Here is a 21,730-nt window from a genome sequence, read left to right on the forward strand (position 1 = left end):
ATATAAAGAGAAGAACCTCCTCCCAACAGTGAAACATGGTGGTGGAGATGTGAAGGTCTGGACCTGATTTACTGCCTCCAGACCTGGACGACTCCATATTATCCAGAGAACCATCAATTCTGGACCATCAACAAATGACCAGAATGTCCTGCCGTCATTCAGGGAGTTGAAGCTGGGACGGAAATGGATTATGCAACAAGACAACGACCCAAAGCATTCCAGCAAAACTACCAGAGAATGTCCTAAGAGAAAGAAGAATTGCACTCTGGATTGGCCCAGTCAAAGTCTGGATCTCAATCCCATAGAAACGTGGTAAGATCTGAAGATGTCTCCAACCTCTCAACTGGAGTTCAGCAAGGAGGACTGGGCAAACATCTCAAAAAGCAGATACGAGACACTCTGCTACAAAAGGAAGTCCTACAAGCTACTAACTAAGAGCTCGCATACGTTTCTTTGAGAAAATACTTTTGTTGAATAAATAATGAAAATTATTTACTGTGTGTCCTTTATGTGGAAGGTCTACTTTAAAATTGTGATTTCATATTATTATTTCATTGTGTTTTAGAAAACAATGGCCATGTTTGAGTGGTTCACAATTTCAAGCAGCACGGTGTGTGTGTGTGTGTGTGTGTGTGTGTGTGTGTGTGTGTGTGTGTGTGTGTGTGTATACTGCGTGATATATATAAATATGAGAAAAGAAAAGAGTGCAACAGGTGTGTGTGTCTGTGTGTACATACACACACGTGTAATGTGGCGTGAAGAATAAGGGTCACGTGTCTCCTGTCTCCATGGCCTGGGCGTGTAGGTGGGCTTCGGTCTGGAGCACGTGTCACGTGAGCAGATACAGGAAGTGGAGGAAGATCTGGATGAGCTGTACGACAGTCTGGAGATGTACAACCCCAGCGACAGTGGACCAGAACTGGAGGAGACCGACAGCATCCTTAGCACGCCCAAACCAAAGCTGAGGTCTCACACACACACACACACACATGCGCACACAGCCATGTGCACACACACACTTACATACATGTAAGAATTCATATGACTCTGACACAGTCAAATATTAAATCGACATGGACACCACAGTGTGAAGTCAGAGATGGAGTATAGAGCGCCCTCTGGTGGTGAGTAATGTCTGTAACGTCCTTGGCACGGTAACCTCTAGCGTGCACTCTATCATTAACAAAATCACTGTAATTAGTGAAGAACTCACTCTGTTTAAATCAGTCTGATCAGTCCGAATTAACTGTAGCCTCAACACAAGAATGTTTTATTTCACACTAATTGTGTTTGTACGTGTAACTCCAGAATGTAAACACAGCAAGGCTAGTATTCCACAATTCTGGCCAAATATGCAGAAAAGTGGGGGGGCACACATGTTGTGGCCGGGGTGAAGCACCTGGGCGGAGCCCTGGGCATGTGGGCGGGGTTTGGGCCATCAGGTGAGGTTTGACTGTGTGTGGTGTGACTGTTTGTGCAGGCCATTCTTTGAGGGAATGTCCCAGTCAAGCTCACAAACAGAGATTGGCAGCCTGAACAGCAAGGGGAGCCTGACCAGAGAACCCTTCAGCCCTGTGAGTGTGTGTGTGTGCGCGTGTGTGTGTGTGTGTGTGTGTGCGCGCCTCCTTTTTCTTGTGTCTGTGAACGAGCATGATGTGAGGATAAACTGGGAGGATTAGAAATATATCAGTAGAAATGATGGGATGGTGAATAGGGGGACACCATGGAAGGAGAGAGGGATGAAGAGGAGGGTGTAGTGATGAAGAGGCCACACTGAGCCGAACTGGGCTGAGTCATTACAGTACACACCAGGCTTTGCTTTCACGTCTACCCATAAATCTGCGCATTTCAGTTGCTTTGAATTCCTGCTGATTCCTGGTGTCAGTGAAATTCAGTCCACAACTGTGTCATGAAAAACGACTCCATGTTTATTCTGCATCCCGTAGAGAATGTTGGATAATTTCTTAATGCACTTTAGCTGAAAATCACTTCCAGTGGTCAGTACATAATAGATCAGTGACCAACACTCTATCTGAGCATCTAGCATTATTATGTTACTGGATTTAAAGTAATTTCAGCAATTGCAGTAATGAGGTGTTGAGGGTTTGTTGTATTTCCTGTGTTTGTCCAGCAGGGGGAGCAGCCCCCCTCTGATAAAATTAAACACTCACGCAGTCGCAACCTGGAAGAGGTGCAGAAGGAGACAGATGGACTGGTGAGATACTGACCTGGTTCAAAGAAACAAACGCTCACATATCTTACTGTTGCAGGTCTCATTGTGTGTGTGTGTGTGTGTGTGTGTGTGTAGGAGGGGAATGACCAGGAGCTCTTTGTGGACATGGGTCCCTCCATTACTGTGTCTGCAGCTGAGAAACCCCGCACTCCACTGAAGAGTAGCAAGAGTGAGGGTCAAACGATGCCCTCACCCAGGTCTGTACACACACACACACACAAACACATGCTCACATATACACACACACGTTCTCATACTCATACATGCATGCACATACACACTCAGATAACACTAGTGCATATTGCAAGCCTTTTTTAAGGACTTGGATGAAGAAAATTAACGTGTGTGTGTGTGTGTGTGTGTGTGTGTGTGTGTATCAGGTTGGAGGGCGTGCACACACCCCGTCAGAAGCGAAGTACTCCGATGAAGGAGCGTCAGCTCTCCAAACCACTGAGTGAACGAACAAACAGCTCGGACAGCGAGAGGTCCCCAGAACTAGGACACAGCACACAGGTGAGACACACACACACACACACACACACACACACGCGCGCGCACGCACACACACACACACACACACACACACACACGGCACTAATCCTGTCGTGAAAAATAATGCTAGCCTTCATACATCTGAAATCCTCTTTCTCTCGTCATGCGTTGCTCTCTCTCTCCGTTTGTTGGTCTCTCCTTCTTTCTCTCCTCCTCTCATCCCCCCATCTTGGGCGTAGGAGTCGCTCTAAATAAGTAATGTTAATGCACAGGAGCGTTGTGCTGCCTAGTTCCACTGATTCAGTTTGAATTATTCATGTTGACTTGACTCATCTGTGTGTGTGTGTGTGTGTGTGTGTGTGTGTGTGTGTGTGTGTGTGTAGGTCCTTAGGAAAGCTGTGTATGATCAGTTGAATCAGATTTTGTTGTCTGATTCTGCACTACCTGAGAGCCTCATCCTTGTCAATGGCAATGACTGGCAAGGCCAGGTACGTACGTGTGTGTGTGTGTGTGTGTGTGTTATACTAAATGCACTTTAATGCTCTAATTACACAGGCCTTGTAATAGACCACTGTGCTCTGGGATAGGGCAAACTTTTTAGTGTGTTTACTTACTTTAGTATGTGTGTGTGTGTGTGTGTGTGTGTGTGTGTGTGTGTGTGTGTAGTATGTTACAGAGCAGCTGCAGGCCCATAAGCAGCCGGTGGTGTGTACGTGTTCAGCTGCAGAGATCCAGGCTGTGCTCTCTGCTGTGCTCACACGCATACAAAAGTTGTGAGTGATCCACCCAAACACACTAACCCCAACTCTTCCTCACAGGCCAACCCCAACTCTTCCTCACACACTAACCCCAACTCTTCCTCACACACTAACCCCAACTCTTCCTCACACACTAACCCCAACTCTTCCTCACACATTAACCCCAACTCTTCCTCACACACTAACCCCAACTCTTCCTCACACGCTAACCCCAACTCTTCCTCACACGCTAACCCCAACTCTTCCTCACACACTAACCCCAACTCTTCCTCACACACTAACCCCAACTCGTCCTCACACACTAACCCCAACTCGTCCTCACACACTAACCCCAACTCGTCCTCACACATTAACCCCAACTCGTCCTCACACATTAACCCCAACTCTTCCTCACACACTAACCCCAACTCTTCCTCACACACTAACCCCAACTCTTCCTCACAGGCCAACCCCAACTCTTCCTCACAGGCCAACCCCAACTCTTCCTCACAGGCCAACCCCAACTCTTCCTCACAGGCCAACCCCAACTCTTCCTCACACACTAACCCCAACTCTTCCTCACACACTAACCCCAACTCTTCCTCACAGGCTAACCCTGCCATTTAAAGCCAGTAATGACATTTTGTCCCCCCCCCCCCAGCTGTAACTGTAACTCCTCCATGCCGCGGCCCGTCAAGGTGGTGGTTGTGGGGGCTCAGAGCTACCTGGGCGCCATCCTGCACTTCTTCGTCAGCCAGCTGGCCAGTAAGACGTCTGATTGGCTGAACCACATGCGCTTCCTGGTGGTTCCCCTTGGTGAGTTGACCCCAGGGCTCTGACCTCTGACCTCTGACTCATCTACTGGCTTCTCTAGACTTCTAATGACTTCAATCCACTCGTTAAAAATGTGTGTTTACGTTGAGAGGATGTACTGCCAAATTTTACAATAAATGGCAGTCGTTCATCTCCTATTTCAAGAATTTGGATGTACTACCGAACTAGTTTTGTGTGCTCGTTTTTTCTTTTCTCTTTTATATCTTTTCATCTAGCATAAACAGCCATTAACGTTTGCTGGTTGTGGTGAGCCGAGCGGGGCGGCTTGGGTGGGGGGTTGTTCTTTGTTTGTTACTTTTTCTTAAAATTGATTTTATTTATTTATTTATTTTTTTGGGGGGGAGGGGTATATGGGATATATTGTTTCAAAAAAATGGGAAAGGTGGACTGTATTGTTGTGATTGGATGCAAGTGTTTTTTTTCCCAAATGAAAAAATTGGAGAGAAAGAAAAAAAAATGTGTGTTTACCACATTCTCATCATCAGATTAATTTTGACAGTAAATCTTGGTAGTCTATTTGAATTTGCTCATAACTTGAATTGCACATAATAATTTTAGTTAGTTTACCTGCTAACGCTTCCACTCACTTCTGTGTATCCAGGCTCCCACCCTGTTGCTAAGCATCTGGGTGCCCTTGACAACCGATATTGTTCCGTCTTCCTGGACGGAGCGTGGAGAGAGTTGTTCAGTCGCCCTGAACCTCCACAGTCAGGTACAGTGACTCACAAGTGGGTCAAACTCTAAATGTGCGTGTGCACACGGACTCACATGCTGACTCATGTCTCCCCCTCTCCTCCCTCTCTCTCTCTCTCTCTCTGTGTGTAGATGTGTTGGACGTGGCCGGACGTATAGCTCAGTACATCAGTGGAGTCACACTCACCCACCAGCTCCCGGTCGCAGAGGCCATGCTGACATGCAAGCCCAGAACGTGAGTGGACACTCGGCACACATCCACCTAACAGGAGCTTCCCAGCTGGAGACCGCACGCACGCACGCACACACACACACACACACATACACACACACACACGCACACACACCCCTACCTGGGCTCTACCTCATCTCCGGTTTACATATAATCCTTCTTAATCTTTCAGTGAAGCAAATACATGATCATCTGTGTCGGAAATATTTAATCTCTACAGCAAGGAGTGTGTCAGCACACAGATGACCGTCCCCACACGTTCCCTGTGCCTTGTTTATTTGTATTTGTTTGATAAATCAGTTTTATGATGGTTTGATTGACGCGTTTCCTCCTTCACTCCGACAGGCGGGATGAAGATTCCTATCAGAAGTTTATCCCTTTTATTGGTGTAAGTAACAGTTTGAAATTTTATGATGCAGTTGTACAATCACGGATGCAAACAGCGGAATTGACACTGAAATGTTTTACAGGTTGTGAAAGTGGGCCTGATCGAGCCGGGTCAGACATCTACAGGTCGGTGCACGGTCGCTGTGGTAACCTGTTCACTCCTTTACAAAATCTTTACGAAACATAGGAACTTTTTTCAGTGAAGTAAATGACCATGTGTGACGTTCATGTGATGTTCCCATGATGCCGCGTGTCCTAGGCGATGCCGAAGAGGGCGTGTCTGTAAATTTGTCCGTCCCCTCCACGTCGCCGCCCTCTCACGGCTCTCCGGCGAATCTTAAAGAGACGGCCACGCCCCCCTCCTCCCCCTCCATGGGGGCAGTGCTGGCCCTGCAGGGGTGAGTGTGCATCTGTCCTCAGACATTCACACAACTCGCACTACGATCACTGGCTTTGAAACCCTTGGGCTTCACTGCCGACATTAAATAATATATGTATTAAATAATATATTAACATTTTATCATTTTAAATTGAAGACTATATACATAAGAATTACAGATCTGAATATATTAGACATCGGAATATTATATTAGACAAATCTGAATTTAAACATGTATGCCACTGTACATATGTCTACCTACATTAAATACAGAAGCATGTGCGTACAGTAAAGTGTTGAGTGATATAACTAGCAGCGGTAAAAATTCAATTAAAACTTTAAAGTACACCCATGCAGTAGAATGACACGGTAGAATGACACAGGGGAACGACACCTTTTACAGTGTATAAAACCATGAAAGCAGTTTCCATTAAAGTGGACTGACAACGTTAATTAAAGCATTTTGCCTGGTTTTCCCAGCCTGTCCTTTCTACTGGTGGACATGACTTAAGAGATGAATGATACCTTTCCACCGCGAGCTCTGAGCAACGACATTCCTCCCTTCATTCCTTTAGTCTTTAGTCATTCTATCCCTTGACGTGGTGGGTGTTCTTGAACCCCCCCCCCCTTCCCAAACTAATATGAACACTAACTTTCATCTCACTAGAACACAATTGTTTGTGTGTTATTAATTTATTTCTATCATATCTGGAAGTTTGTTGCTGCATGAAAGAAGAAATTTGATCTTGCTAAATAACCACTGAAGATTCTGAATGTAAATTTTCCCAAGGTGAAACGAGCAGAGCCGTTAGTGTCATGACATTTCGTGAAGTTGGACAGCTGAACTACTTTCTCACACCAACTAGCTTTAGAAAACAATAACGCAAGTCTGGGCTAATCGCAGATGAAGCAGTCTGGGCTGATTACAGAACAGAGGGCTCTAAGTGCCCAGGGGGGGTAATGAAGGAGGGTAATTTCATCATTAAGCAGTTTGAAGGAAGCTGAGACCACTAGATCTTGCTCTGTCCTAAGACTACCCTAACGGAACAGTCCGCCTCTCCTGATTGGCTGAGGTGAGAACAGATGTGGAATACTAAAGCTGAGAAATGCATGTTCAGATATGAGCAGAAAAACGCTCATTTACAGACCATTTATTCAATGATGGATCTTTAATTGTTTTATGTTCCCACAATTAATATTAACACGTCCATTGAAAGGTTCCAAGAATTTTGAATAATCCTCATTCTGAAAACGTACACTTAAAATGTTTTAAAGTGAGCTTAGCAGCTTTAGAGCTGTGTTAAGTGGAGCTCTTGTGTTGCTCAATGTTTTAAGCAGCACCAAATTACTTCTAAATGTCACAGAACTATTTTAATGCTACACAGAAGCCCAATTTGGTTGCAAGAAAGTGAAAACAAGTGCAGATAATCATCTTTGAAAAGATTCATTTGATGTAAAACATTTCAGTAGCAAATATGTGTATGGCAACATGTTGTGAATTGTTCTCTGGGTGTGCACGTGTCTCGTAGGAGCCCCAGCATGTCCCACGGCGTGGACGCCATCGGGCTGCAGGTGGACTACTGGCTGGCGTCTCTGGCGGAGAGGCGTCGTGAGGGCGAGAGGAGAGACACAGGCTGTAAGAACACCCTGAAAAGCGCCTTCAGGTCCCTGCAGGTCAGCCGCCTGCCAGGAGGGGGCGCCAACGATCCACACGCGTCCGTCACCACCATGTCCATGATGGTGGTCACAAAAGAGAAGAACAAGAAAGGTGAGGGGAGGGGGGAACAAACGTGTTGTTGATGCATTTGCTGTTGGTGAGAACTACACGGAAACTCGTGAGAATGGCAGAAACTCGGCTGAGGACTGCAGACGAGCAACACGAGAAATAAATGAGACATTGAACAGAGATGTTGCATGAATATCTTAATATTAAATGATAATTATCAAGTCATGCTTTCAGCTCCACAACCTGCGTTTCGTGACGGCAGTCCGTTCATTTCCACTTTGCACCATTTCTGTAGTTCCGACCATCTTCCTGGGCAAGAAGCCTAAAGAGAAAGAGGTGGACTCCAAGAGTCAGGTGATCGAGGGAATCAGTAGACTCATCTGTTCAGCCAAGCAGCAGCAGACCATCCTGAAAGGTACTGCAGACCACAGAACCGCCCGACCCCTGAACTGGGCCCGACACCCAGTACTGACCTCCAAACCCCCAACATGGTCACAGGTCTTTTCGTCACAATCTGTTCCTGTTCTCGTTCTTAGTGTCCATCGATGGTGTGGAATGGAACGACGTGAAGTTCTTCCAGCTGGCCGCCCAGTGGCCGACTCATGTCAAGTACCTCCCGGTCGGACTGTTTGGCTACAGCAAACCGCCCTCCTAAGACTGCCCACTCATCCTCTAACTCCTCCCCCTCACTCAGCAGCCTTCGCCCTATTGCACACGGCTCCTGACAGTCGGAATTGCTAGCCAATTGTAGCGGAGTTGTGAGGAGGAACCCTCCCCTAAATGATGCTCTGATTGGGGGTAGGTGGCGTTGCAGGGCTTGTGTAAGGGGCTGAGATGTACTTTTGATGGCGCTAGTCACTTTTATTTATTGAAAGGTCAAAGAGCACGAGTTGTGAGCATTACAAGCACAAAATGGGAGACCTGCAGTCTACCAACAAGTCACATTACTGTCTGACAGCATGACAAAGCAGAATTCCAAAAAAGATGGCCCTTAACATGACCTTTAACCTCATTGATGCTGTGCACTCTTGAACATGATTGGCCTCACTATCTGTGTTTTGGTGGAGTCAACAAACACCGTTAAACTCCGATCTGCATGTCTACATCACCCACCATCCACTAGTAGAAGTCGTGTTGTTATGCAGTATATGTACCTGTGCATGTGATCAGCTGTGCTAACCGTGCAGTTACTATTAGTTACCTGAAACTTATTTTTTTGGTTTAGTATGTAGAAACTTGATGACACAGAGTTTGTCCATTTTAGCAGTGAAGTGGTTGCTGTATCCACGGGCTTCTTCTGTCAGCGTTTTTCCTTTATTTTATACACAAGTTTGGTCTTGTAGGAGCTTTTAACTATTTGGTTCTAATACGAGTACATCAAAAAGTGTCCTTTTAAGAACTTGTATGTAGCTCAAGTAAAGGTTTTATTGTTTATTTTATTTTCCTTCATAAACCATATCTCCAAAGATCACATTGGCCAATCTGAATGTAAACTTATCACCATCCAGCGGTCACACCAAGACACCAACATGGTTGTAGTAAAACTGACTGGTGTTCCATAGAGCTTAGTTGTCCTTTCAGTGGTAATAAGGAAAGTTGGCTTCATATGAATTTTTACTCTAGGTTGACGTGAATTTCACTCATATGGAGATAAAAGAAAACCCATGCTTGTTATCAACATGTGACTAATTGTCAGTTGACACTGTGTTTTTCAGCATTCTTCAGTAGACTTGGGTAGTTAAGTATGAAGTTTAGGGCTGGAACCCTGTGGAAAGCTATGCACGTAATTTACATTAACTTACTCAAACACATTTTCTTTCACAGTACTATTTTGTTGGAGGTTAGGAAATTACCCTTAAAGAGAGAGTTCTCAATAAATGAAGCAACTCTTTGCCAGGTAGTATGCTATCATTGCTTGTGTAAACTATGTCTTTAAAGGGATATTCCAAACCAAATTCACAGTTTATCCTTTATCCATAGGTTAAGTATGTTTGTTCCCACTGTCATTGTTTGGTATCCAAAGCAAGGTCTGTTTAAACTTCCATCTCATATTTTGTTTATTGTGTCCTACACATTCTGGCAAAAAATATTAGAGCCCATAACCTTTGGACTCTCGGATTTCATTTGTATTTGATTACCTCAGTCAGAGCGTGCTGGCTTAGAGCCAAAGCCAAACTCTACCCCTCCTCTGTTGTAGTGATGATGGGGCTATTGTCCTCAGAACCAAGGTTATGTGGCTTAAAATAAGGAAACTAATTTCTCCCTTTTAAAATAAGTATAGAAAAATGTTGCAGCAAAGGCATGGATATAATCTAAAAATTAACACATTTTAGTCATGAAGTACCTTCCTCTGTGCTTCGAAAATGTATCATGTAAAAGAAACGATGCACCCCGATATTGAGATGTAATTCTGCCGTATTATCTTTTTGCTTTCTTCCTTATGAGGAAGTGATCGCTAATTTTCTTCAAGCACGGTTTGTCCACCTATTGTGGTTCTGAGTAATGTCCTCTAAAACGACTAAAACTTTCCTCACTATCAGGAATTGCATATTAAACTCTAAGGAACGCTTTTCAAAGAGCAGATCTGGCATCAGGTTGCCGCTCACAATTGGAGTCTTTCACATGAAGAGCTATGAGCTGGTGCTGATCCTAAATCAGAGTGTATGAGCTACTATCGCCCTTTACTTGCTAAGCTGCTACATAGTTGTAGAAACAGGCAGCTTCTACTGAAGTGTTGTTATATTTTTGTCTAAGACTTATGTGAGGTATATTTGTTGGTGTTAAGGTGACAAAGAATTTAGTGTATGAAATTAGGTTATTAAAAACAAAATATCTATAAATAATGTTGTGCCACTGTAAGAGTGATATGAGTGTTGGTTTTGTGTGAGCATGTGTTAATTTCAGTGGTCACTGAATTTTAGTGGTGTATATTTTTAGCAGTATACCTACCTTGGTACCCTGTACCAAGACACAAGGCTACATGAGACCTGTGGTTGGCTAAGCTTGTGACTTTCCAATGGGTTGTTTCTTATGGAAATGACATGCAAATAAGGACTTCTCCACCCATTTAAATGCAGCAAAAACTACAGCAGTGTACAAAAAAATTTGTGGTATTTTATGGGGTCTCTGTGTTCGTCTATCACATTCTAAGTCCTGAAGGTTTTTGAATCGGATACAAAGATCCAATCCTTGGAATTTTTTTGTGTGGCAAAAAGTATTAACAAAGTTTTGTTACAGTCCAAATGGGACAACTGCAATATTTCTTTGAACGCTTATTCCTAGAGTGGATGTTAACAATTGTTTTTTTTTTTATGTTTTAAATTATGCTTGTTTTGCATAAACAGTTTTGCATAAAGAGCTTGCCAACATGCTACTAAATCTTCCATAGCACAGCACTTTTTAACACTTCGTACTGATATAACTCACAAAATAGCAACAACTAAAGGAAAACTTGGAATGAGCAGTTCATAGTCTTTATCCAGAATTTGCTATGTAGGCACTCAGGCATAGCGCCCAGGATTAGACCGCTGCCCTGTTCTGGGTGTGTTACTTGTATCATGACTTTGACACACTGCGTCACAGCAGCTACCAGGGGGCGGAGCTTCATCAGACCCTGCCTCAAGTGTCTCAAGTGCTTAGTGTCTTGGGGATCTTTGATCAGCTCTTGAAGTAGAGCAGACCATCAATAATTCCTTCTGGGTGCCTGCTATCTTTCCCTTTTATGCAGAATTAAACCTTGAATCTCCAGAAAAGATCCATCAAAGAACCTGGTAGCCTTTCTTGTGCAATGATTGTGTGCTGTAAGCAGTGGCTCTTTGTGCAAAACTTTTTCAGCAGTGATCACCTTTAAGTGATGCTGTCCCGATGTATCAAAGCTCATGCTCACAGATATTCGAAGTTCTCCAATGTAGCCTGACCCATATTTCAAACAATCTCGTTAATTGGAGTTGTTACACTTTTATTCCCTTTTATTGATTTTTAATATGCTGAATATGAGTCCAGAGATGATGGTGAGTATCAGAAGGTTCTAGCTAGCCTGTTCTGTACCAGTTAAAGTGTAAGACCCAGGACATGTAGTATTGCTCATCTAATAGGAATCGTCACAAATATAGACGCTCCCCCTCCCCGCAACATCACTCATTTAAACGCGACGTCATTCTAACAGAGACTGAGATGAGATTTGTTCAATTTGAAGTTGCAATGCTGTCTCATTCTGAACCGTCTCCTGGTGATCTGGGTGTGAACAGCGCATGCTTAAAACCCTTTAGTGCTGTTCAGTCTGTCATGATTCCTGGACCAGTCATTGTGTCTGTGTTTTGTGTGATGTCAATGTTTTACTGTCCTTACTGAGCAAATTCCTTGCACACTGATTGAAAACTAATACTTTGTAAAGCAATTGTATTATTATTTTTTACTCTTCACTCCAGCATATGGGCCTGATTTCCTAAAGTTGTTACCATTCATGGAATTTGTCAGAAACTGCAAAACCAGTTATTGGGAATGAAGTTTGTCATAATAACTGATCCATAAAATTAATCATTATGTGTCTGCTGCTTTAGTAAATCTGGCCCTAAGAGTCTTTGAATTTCCTCATAATAGAGAGAATTCTTGTCTTGAATTCCACAAGCTTTTGTTTTCTGAATTCTTGCAAAAGTTAATCCCAAGGCTCAGAGGAGGAGTCTGGTAGAATAGCACTCTGACATTTGGCACGAACTTCTTGCTAGATGGAGAAACCAAGCTTGTGGATGAAGAGTATTTTTGCACATGCACTGTTTTGGTTTAGTAGTTTTCAGTCCGTTGCCTTTTGCCTATATCAAAAAGTAACAGTGCTTGTACATATCTTAAGTGCTTGTAATATGAATCTAGTTCTTGGGTATTTTTTGTTTGTATATTTTTTTTCAATTCAGTGTTTTGTAGTATTGCTTTTTTTTTCATGATTGAGCTGTCAGTGGGGTAATGTGTGGGATCAAAAAGTGGTCTTTTTTTAATAAACACTTTTATTTGTACTCTCCCTTCTTATAGTGTTTTTTACTGTTCGCTTCAAACAAACAACACACTTGGTCATTAGCTAAAGGTTTGGATGAACGTTTTTAGTAATTTACCTAAAAAAAATTACCACATTTTTCCTGAAAACACCCCCCCCCCCCCCCCCCCCCCCCCGGGTGGAGATGACGTCCCCGCGGCGGGCGAGGCCTGTGGCTCCCGGGAGCAGCGCTGACACAACAGCCATTTTCACATTGCAGCTGTCACCCGTATGACTTGGAGAAGGTTCTGGGGTGGCTAGCTACGATTATTCGTATCCGTCATACGATGAATAAATAACGGCCAGGTTTCCGCCGAGATGTGCTCTTTTTGTGCGCTGGGCAAGCCGGTGATATAAATTAATCGGTGTAGGTTCACCCAACCGGCGACCGGTCCATCACTGCTAGTCGTTTTCGCTAGCGTACCTGGCTAGGATGCTTCGGTTGTAATTAGCGACTTCAGCTAACGGATTTGATTTCAACTAGCAGCCGTTTGGCTAGTCGTCTGGAAGAACTGCGATTATTTTTTATTTTAACCACATATTTAAATACGAGTCTAGTGGATTCTTCACCTTTAACTACTTGAACTCAAAACACTGACGACAGTGTCGGCGGAGAAGGTAAGATGTTTGAATGAAACGCTGTTAACTCGGTCGTTTATCGTGGAAATACGTTATTTTTAACGTGTGTAACTTGGTCGTTTTCTGTGTAAATTCGAGTCGACGCGTCGATTTTGCCAGCGAGGCTCTCGGCCGTTAATACCGTTAGTTGCTGTGGCGACGGACTGACAGTTGTGCGCGCGAGGCGTCGCGGGCTTTGTCTCGCGCTCGAGACGCTGGTCGCTCGGCTAGCTCGAGGCTAAAAACAGTGACCGGCCGGTCGGCGCCTGGACTTAACCGTCCGATATGTGTCCGACATGTGTCCGCCTGTGTGTAACTCAAACACGGGTGGGGTATGTAGCTTAAACTGGGTGATGTAGCCAGCTTTAACTAATAAACACGGGGAGGGTTGTGTTGGCGACCGGGTTGTGGCGTGACTGATGTAGCTCAGCCCGTCATGGTGTCCTGTGTGTTCTCCTATAACCGCCTCGGACCTTTTGGGTTTTATTCAGCTTTCACAGTCACACATTTCATGAAGAACTATTAAACTAACCCAGTTAACTGGCCACCCATTACCACGTCTAGATATAATGCTGTGCTTTGCGATATTGACGTTAGTTTGTCCGTGTCACCTTGATCTGCTGTAGGTAATCACGTGTACGTTCATCTTAGCTGATGGGTTCAGTTCGTAGTACTGAGATGCTTGAACGATTGACCCGGTATCAACGGTTCCGCATCTCGCTACGGGCTCTGGGACGTTCTGGACGGACGGTCTTCCTCATCTTGCTGCATTGCAGTGAATACACGGGACGGGGGAGGGGGGGGCAGGGCGGGGTGGCGCCACCTGGCGGCCAGGGAGGGGAAGCTCAGGTGAGGATGAAATGAAACCTTCACAGGAGAGAGCAGGTCGTCTGTGTGTTGGTGGCTGGACTGAAGAGGCGTTATGGTCACATTATGGTTATCTACTGCACACACGTTGTGCTCAGTAGTGTGTTCGTGTGTTGTGAGTGTCGGCATGGAAGGCTCGGGGGTCAAATCATGCGCCGAGTGTCTTATTGAGGTGTTCCAGAGATCGACTTATTAGACCTGAAGTGCAATAATCACTCAGTGAAGGACAGTAATGTAGCACAGTCACTAATGGAGCCCTGACATACACACGTTACGTTTCACAGAGAGAGTGCTGCTTCTCCTGATATTACGTTACATTTGATTCTCCTACATGTGCGATGACACTCTGATATGCTTGGTGCTTATGTGAATTATGTCAGAGATGGAAAACATTTAAAATTAATTTAAAAAGTCTGCATTAGGTTAATATCCACAAGGCTTTTAAAAAGCCTTCAAGGTTAAGTTACACAGTGATCCCAATATAAGCAACATAGAAATAGCAAACTACATTCAGGGAATGTTCATTGCTTTTTCTTCCTGTGGTTTTCTGTCCCAGTTCTCCCCCAGCGAGTGTTAGTGAGAGTAAGCCGAGATGTCCACCATGGTGTACCCGCGGGAGGAGACCCTGGAGCGGCTCACGCAGGACGAGATCGTGCTGAACACCAAGGCCGTGATGCAGGGCCTGGAGACGCTGCGTGGTGAGCACGCCCAGCTCCTCAGCTCCCTGCTGGAGTGTGCCCAGCCGCCCGCCGCACAGGAGAAATCTGGCCTGCTCCGCAAGAGCCTGGAGGCCATCGAGCTGGGCCTGGGGGAGGCACAGGTAACCAGTCCCACCGCCACACCACGGTCCTCCAGCCAGCGTTTGACCTTCTCTGTCTGCTGTGGGTGGAGAGAGGTGGGAGCCAGGGGAAAGGTGGAGTAAATCCAGCCTCCGTCAGGAGGACGAGGAGCTGCCGTCCCTCCTGAGTGACACAACAGACCGGCGCTTGTCCCCCTGTCCCACGTTCGCTCAGATTATGCCACAGTCACCCATAGCTGCAGCTCCAACACAGCCAGTTGTCTCCGTTTACTCCGTCTCCTGTCAGCGAGTAACACCCAGTCGTGGGCGTCTCTCCTGGCTGCAGTTAAGGGCAGTTGGCACTTTTGCTGCATGTGAGCAGTAACTCTGAGATATGTTGTTATGTCTGGTGTTGTGTGTGGGTGGGGGGGTGTGCTTCCCCAGCTGTTGTCTGACAGGGGAGAGCTAGCTAGCTTATAGGTGGGAACTACCATGATGACTTTAGAGTCCACAAAAGTGGGCGCCTGAGCTTGCAACTGAAGTTTGTTTTTGTTTGTTTTGCGGAATCGCGCCCCTCCCTGATTGGCCGGCCAGGTGCTGATCGCGCTGTCGGGCCACCTGAGCGCGGTGGAGTCGGAGAAGCAGAAGCTGCGTGCCCAGGTGCGGCGTCTGTGCCAGGAGAACCAGTGGCTGCGTGACGAGCTGGCCAACACGCAGCACAAGCTGCAGAAGAGCGAGCAGAGCGTGGCCCAGCTGGAGGAGGAGAAGAAACACCTGGAGTTCATGACCCAGATCCGCAAACTGGACGACGACGGCTCCTCGCCGGCGGACGACAAGCCCGCCGACAAGGACCGGGACAAGGACAGCCTGGACGACCTGTTCCCCAACGACGATGACCAGGGTCCGGGTAAGGGGCGACAGCTAGCTGCGTTAATAAAGATGTAGACATCTCGAGGAATCTCCCTGTAATCTTCGGTGATCTGATTCTAACCCCAGCCCAGCCCAGCGGCGAGGCGGCGGCCCAGCAGGGCGGGTACGAGATCCCGGCCCGCCTCCGCACCCTGCACAACCTGGTGATCCAGTACGCCTCGCAGGGCAGGTACGAGGTGGCCGTGCCCCTCTGCAAGCAGGCGCTGGAGGACCTGGAGAAGACCTCGGGCCACGACCACCCCGACGTGGCCACCATGCTCAACATCCTCGCCCTCGTCTACAGGTCAGTCCGGGAAGGTTCGGTGTTGGGTCGGTGGTGGGCCCGCTGTGCTGGCTGATCCACATTTCATATCACGTTTGCAGTATATGACTCACAGGATTACCAAAAACAGGCTGATGGGCCGCGGATGCATCGTGATGTAACGTTGGGGTCATGTTCACGTTCACAGTTTGTGATATTGTTGGAAATGTCAGATGAGTTGGCCTGCTTGAACATACACGTGTCTGGTGTGGTGTAGCCGTCGTGCTCACAACAGTGTGCCTGCATAGACTCACGTTACACATGGGTCATTTTTAGTTATGTTCAAATAAGACAGCTACAACATGCAATGCTAATTAAATGCATTTTAATGTTTATTCATATGCTGAATCACCCAGAGCTCAAGGGTTACGTATCCGCTCTGCTCCGCATAGGGACCAGAATAAGTACAAAGAGGCAGCCCACCTGCTGAACGACGCCCTGGCCATCAGGGAGAAGACCCTGGGGAAGGACCACCCGGCCGTGGCCGCCACCCTCAACAACCTGGCCGTGCTCTACGGCAAGCGGGGCAAATACAAGGAGGCGGAGCCCTTGTGCAAGAGGGCGCTGGAGATCAGGGAGAAGGTGTGTGGGATCCGTGAGAGAGGCTGGGATCAGATAGACTGCAGGGTTCAGGTCTGAGTGGATGTTGTCAGGGCTGTGTGTGTGCAGTGCTGTGGTTTAACAGTTACACAACACACACACTGGGCACCTGGCATCAATGGTGATGTGTGCAGCAGCTGAAGGATGTAACGTGACCCGGTTAGGTCTTCACGCACGTGCGCGTGTGATTGGCAGGTGTTGGGGAAGTTCCACCCAGACGTGGCCAAGCAGCTGAACAACCTGGCCCTGCTGTGTCAGAACCAGGGCAAGTACGAGGAGGTGGAGTACTACTACCGCCGCGCCCTGGAGATCTACGAGGGCAAGCTGGGCGCCGACGACCCCAACGTGGCCAAGACCAAGAACAACCTGGTGAGGGCGCTCTTCACACTTCAGACCTTCAGCGTGAGATCGGATGTTCACGTCAAACTGATCTCCTTCACGCGGCCCTCCAGGACCTGCAGTGGATCGTGTCTTCTTACAGGCTGAAACTGCAGTCCAGAACAGTGCAGTGTGTGATCTTGCCAAGCGTGCACTTGATACGGGTGCTGCGTCTAAAACTGCAGCGCTCGATGAAGTGTGTGTGTGTTCTCAGCCCCGTTCCTCTCCTGCCCCACCCAGGCCACCTGCTACCTGAAGCAGGGCAAGTTCACGGATGCTGAGGCCCTCTACAAGGAGATTCTGACCCGCGCACACGAGAAGCAGTTCGGATCGGTCAACAGTACGGCCTCTCCACTTTGTGCACATACACACAGGAGAGAGAGAGGGAGGGAGGGAGCGAGAGAGAGAGAGCTGTGGTAGTGAAAGACGAGCTTGTAGTGGTTCCCAGGAGGATTGGGGTCAGGCCTGATCTTGCCTGCTGTAATGTGCAGATCTGGCCTGTAGAAAACTTGGACATTTAGTTTAGACTGGCAAACTAAACCTCAAGCTCATTACAGCAGGATGAGGGGTTGATGTGGTACACATGACTGAAGTCTTTATGGATAAACATGTTATACAAGTCTGCAAAAAATATTACATTAGATATAAATATTATGTTTATAGATCAAACACTCATATGAATAACTGGATAAATTGTGCTGTTGGTGCTGTTTCTCTGCAGATGACAACAAGCCCATCTGGATGCATGCGGAGGAGAGAGAGGAGAGCAAGGTAGAGTTAATGGGTGCTCTAATGTTAATGGGGCCTCTCGTCTCCACTGAACTCCAGAGTTCATCTCCAGGCCTGAAGGACCGCAGCATTCTCCTGTTCTGTAGAGTATCTGAGTATGAAAACCCCTCAGCCTTGAATTGGTGGATGCTCTGATCTGTGCAGGGCTGTGTGAGAGTCCTCAGTACTGGAGCTTCACACAGAGGCTGATGAGTTTGGCCAGCAGTTGGAGATGTGCAGGACATCTAGTCTGAGAAACGTCCGTGTTTGCCTTCTCCTCCAGGGTAAGAAGAAGGACTCGGGCCCCTATGGAGAGTACGGCAGCTGGTACAAGGCCTGCAAAGTGGACAGGTGTGTAGTTCTCTGGAGTTCAGGTGTTCTCCACATGACTACGGTTCCAGCGGTTCTGTGTACTGGGTGAGGTGATGTATGCTTATGTGGTTCATCTGCTGCGTGCAGCCCCACGGTCACCAACACCCTGCGCAGCCTGGGGGCGCTGTACCGACGTCAGGGCAAGCTGGAGGCAGCCGAGACCCTGGAGGAGTGTGCCACCAGGAACCGCAAACAGGTACCACCGGACCTTCAGACGGTACCACCACGGCTGCACGCCGCAGCTTCAGACGGGCAGGAAGTGTTTCAAAAACTTGTGCGTGTCCGTCTCTCACTAAAACCCCCCCCACCCTCCTCTTATGTGTAGGGCATAGATGCGATTAACCAAAGTAAAGTAGTGGAGCTGCTCAAGGACGGCGCCCCCGGTGGAGACCGGCGCCCGTGCAGGGAGGGTCAGAACGGCCCTGGCGGCCAACGTGGGGACTCGGAGGTGGATGAGGCAGAGTGGACTGGGGTTTGTACATCGACCCTCCACTTGTATTATCTTCCGTATACATTATGTACTAAATAAAATTGTTTATATATATACCATAGGTTCATACATTATTCTTTATTATTATTCGTATTGTTTTTTTTTCATTTAATTTGACCATATAAAGTTGTATTCCAATGGGCTCCAGTGACATGAAGCTTAAAGAGGAACTCTGGTTAGCTTCCACCTCCAGCACTCATGGTTCAGTGGAGACATAACTGTAGTCTTCCCTGGAAATGCAACAAAGCAATTTGGCCTCTGGCATATTGTGTAACCTTGTCACGGACCAGTGCCCTTCAGATCGTCTATTGTGTAGCTGCTTCACGCTCACACAGGGCTCAGTGGTCCTGGTTCGTAGTGGTGGTCATGAGGGAGGGATCGGCTGTTCTCTGGGATGGGCGGCTGTGTGTGATGCTGGCTCTGCTGCCCCCTGCAGGACGGGAGTGGCGCTCTGCGTCGGAGCGGCTCCTTCGGGAAGATACGGGACGCTCTGCGTCGCAGCAGCGAGATGCTGGTGAAGAAACTGCAGGGCAGCGGCCCCCAGGAGCCACGCAACCCAGGGTGAGTGAGGAGCAGCTCACGCTTCCCACGCGGCTCACGTGGCCCACGTGGCCCACGCTGCCCACGGCGGTCTGCATCCACCGAGACGGTTCTTGGCGCTAGCTTTGAACGAAAACTCTTGTTTTTATATTTAAGGATGAAGAGGGCAAGCTCTCTGAACTTCCTCAACAAGAGCACGGAGGAGACCTCACAGGTGCGTGAAGATGGTGTGCGTAGATGCACACCTGCCTTAAAAGTCTAATATAAATTGTAATGGGTTTGATATATTTCAAGGCATGTTTTACATAAGTTCTGCTAATTTGTACCATAAACATTGAGAGTTCACACAATAAGACGTGTTTGTTAATATACTACGTCAGCTATTAACTTGCCCTGTACGAGCTTGACTGAAAATTAACATCCTTTCTTTTCTTTTTCAGGAAGCAAACAGTGGCCTATCGGAATGCAGAGGACTGAGTGCCAGCAATGTGGACCTCACAAGGCGCAGCTCCCTGATTGGTTAGATAGTGAGCTTGGGCTGGGAAAGGCGAGAGTGCCCAAGAGGCTGGTTGCCTCACAAAGTTCAATCCGAACAACCCCATGCAAAGTCGTTTTTTCTTTACAGCATTTTTATTAGAGTAAAAACGTGTCTTTAATTCGACGTCGCCCGTGCCGTATCAGGTAGCCATGTCTGCTTCGCTGTGAAACTATGCTGAACTTGATAGAGAAGAACAACGCGCGAGCAGAAACCTTTCCCGCCCTCAGATCAGGTCTGGGGCGGTGCCGAGACCGGGCCGGACCTGCGAGCGGGAAACCCCCCCTTCCAGCATGTTGCTTTATGGGCCGGGTGTCTGATTAGAGACAACTCGTAGAAACTTAGTCATGGCATGGTATAAAAAGAAACAAACAAAAAAAAAATTGTAGAATAGCATCTCATTCAAGAATCCCAGTGTAACATACATCATTGCAAACCTTTTACCTTAATTAGTTGTAATCAGAATGCTATTTAGGGACGTAATGTGTATATATATATATATCAAAGTATGTTACGTGTCTACTGCATTAGTGGCATGGACTCTGCAAACGCACACGTCACATACAGTCACAAAGGTGAAACGCTACGGAAACACAAATGTACCTGATGACAAGACTGCAGAAAATGACAGGAAACGGCACTGAGGAATGAAACATCTCCACTATGAAATGACAAAAGATAAAAACCTGTAGTGACTGGTGCAAACTCACTTTTGCCTTTTGAATTTTATGTATATATAGGTTTAAATTATTGAAATTATTTTGTGTTTTTCCTTCTTTGTAAATAGCGCACAGGGGGTTTTGTTTACATAGAGAGGAGGTGGATCTTTCCGTTTGAATTAACTGCAAAACAAATTTAGCTACAAATGAAGGAATTGCTGTAGAAAACCCTGTTTTTGTGAATCTGGCAGTGTGGGCTGAGGAAGGCAGTGTGGGCCTGTGTCTGATGAGAAGAACAAAGCTGAACTTTGAAGTCGAATGTCAGTTGAAGCTTGCGATTGTGAAGCCTTTGTGTTTGTCTTTTCCTGTGTCTCCATGGCACAGGTGTCCAAAGTCCTACGATAAGACTGGACTGTAGCTGTAAACGTGTTTCTTTGTGGCCCACAGTTGTAATATTTAGCGCAAGCATAATTAACCTCTTGTTTAATATGCTTCACAGGATTGAGCAGGACCAGACCTATTTAGTCCAGTCATCACACACACACACGCACACACAACTTCCATGGTTACCCTGTTTGTTTTGGTTTTTTTTTTTCTCCTCCTGATTAAATGAAATTATATGGACTTTAACCGTCTGTCAATCTGCTGAAACATGTCACTGAAATTCAAATATTTTGCAGCGTCATCACGACCCAGTGCACTCACTCTGTCTCTGGAGTAACGGACTAAATGTCTGTGTCGTCATCTGTCCTTGACAGTAGGGGGAAGCCAGTGCATTATTACAAATGGCTACGCTTTTGCACTGTCCTTGTAAAAAAAAAAAAAAAAAAACAAGCTAAAAAGGTCCATGGTCATATATCTGAAGTACCACAGGGGACCAAGTGTAGTTTTGAGAACAGCAGCCACTAGCAGTGTGAGCGGAGTGGGGCTGGAGATACTCTCTGGAGCCTGGGGCAGACGGGTGTTTGTGAGGACAGGTGAATGTGTAGACTCACTGTAGACTGCAGCAGATTTTGGTTTGTCCTTTGTCTTTACTTCCTTGTCCACACACACAAACACGTTTATGTAGGAACCTCTTGCTCTACTTGTAGTCTTAACTGAAGCAGCTCAGTCCTAGACTGCAGCACACGCCTCTGCTAAATGACGCGTTTGCTGATG

General features: G+C 46.6%; 2 protein-coding genes across 3 annotated transcripts in view; both read left to right on the forward strand.

The window, feature by feature from the left end:
* The window catches only part of LOC143475232 (phosphofurin acidic cluster sorting protein 1-like), a 33,933-nt gene extending 21,214 nt beyond the window's left edge, over positions 1-12,719 (forward strand). Inside the window, exons 9-24 of one of the 2 annotated variants that reach the window (XM_076973016.1) lie at positions 806-966; positions 1,481-1,574; positions 2,135-2,215; positions 2,309-2,430; positions 2,614-2,746; positions 3,109-3,213; positions 3,392-3,498; positions 4,124-4,278; positions 4,898-5,008; positions 5,122-5,224; positions 5,567-5,609; positions 5,692-5,734; positions 5,868-6,006; positions 7,517-7,755; positions 8,009-8,128; positions 8,250-12,719. In XM_076973016.1, coding sequence (XP_076829131.1) covers positions 806-966; positions 1,481-1,574; positions 2,135-2,215; positions 2,309-2,430; positions 2,614-2,746; positions 3,109-3,213; positions 3,392-3,498; positions 4,124-4,278; positions 4,898-5,008; positions 5,122-5,224; positions 5,567-5,609; positions 5,692-5,734; positions 5,868-6,006; positions 7,517-7,755; positions 8,009-8,128; positions 8,250-8,368 — 1,875 coding nt within the window. In that variant the 3' untranslated portion in view covers positions 8,369-12,719. Of the gene's footprint in view, positions 1-805; positions 967-1,480; positions 1,575-2,131; positions 2,216-2,308; positions 2,431-2,613; positions 2,747-3,108; positions 3,214-3,391; positions 3,499-4,123; positions 4,279-4,897; positions 5,009-5,121; positions 5,225-5,566; positions 5,610-5,691; positions 5,735-5,867; positions 6,007-7,516; positions 7,756-8,008; positions 8,129-8,249 lie in introns of both variants that reach the window. The other variant, XM_076973015.1, reaches the window with a different exon arrangement.
* Positions 12,720-12,903: 184 nt separating this feature from the next.
* Positions 12,904-21,414, forward strand: klc2 (kinesin light chain 2). Its single transcript, XM_076973017.1, has 14 exons — positions 12,904-13,354; positions 14,778-15,041; positions 15,594-15,906; positions 15,996-16,212; positions 16,623-16,812; positions 17,026-17,199; positions 17,449-17,548; positions 17,930-17,979; positions 18,260-18,327; positions 18,436-18,544; positions 18,674-18,820; positions 19,275-19,399; positions 19,535-19,592; positions 19,819-21,414. Exons 2-14 carry the CDS (start codon positions 14,814-14,816, stop codon positions 19,900-19,902), a joined length of 1,863 nt encoding a protein of 620 aa, XP_076829132.1. The 5' UTR covers positions 12,904-13,354; positions 14,778-14,813; the 3' UTR covers positions 19,903-21,414.
* Positions 21,415-21,730: the final 316 nt, after the last annotated feature.

Source organism: Brachyhypopomus gauderio, chromosome 14 (assembly GCF_052324685.1).
Source record: "Brachyhypopomus gauderio isolate BG-103 chromosome 14, BGAUD_0.2, whole genome shotgun sequence".
Lineage (NCBI taxonomy): Eukaryota > Metazoa > Chordata > Actinopteri > Gymnotiformes > Hypopomidae > Brachyhypopomus > Brachyhypopomus gauderio.

What these genes read in the sequence shown, in the direction of transcription:
- klc2 (XM_076973017.1), top strand. Translation starts at nt 14,814, where the DNA reads ATGTCCACCATGGTGTACCCGCGGGAGGAGACCCTGGAGCGGCTCACG. An exon ending in AGGAGAGAGAGGAGAGCAAG is followed by an intron (nt 17,980 to 18,259) that starts GTAGAGTTAATG and finishes CTTCTCCTCCAG; the next exon opens with GGTAAGAAGAAGGACTCGGG. An exon ending in AAGGCCTGCAAAGTGGACAG is followed by an intron (nt 18,328 to 18,435) that starts GTGTGTAGTTCT and finishes TGCTGCGTGCAG; the next exon opens with CCCCACGGTCACCAACACCC.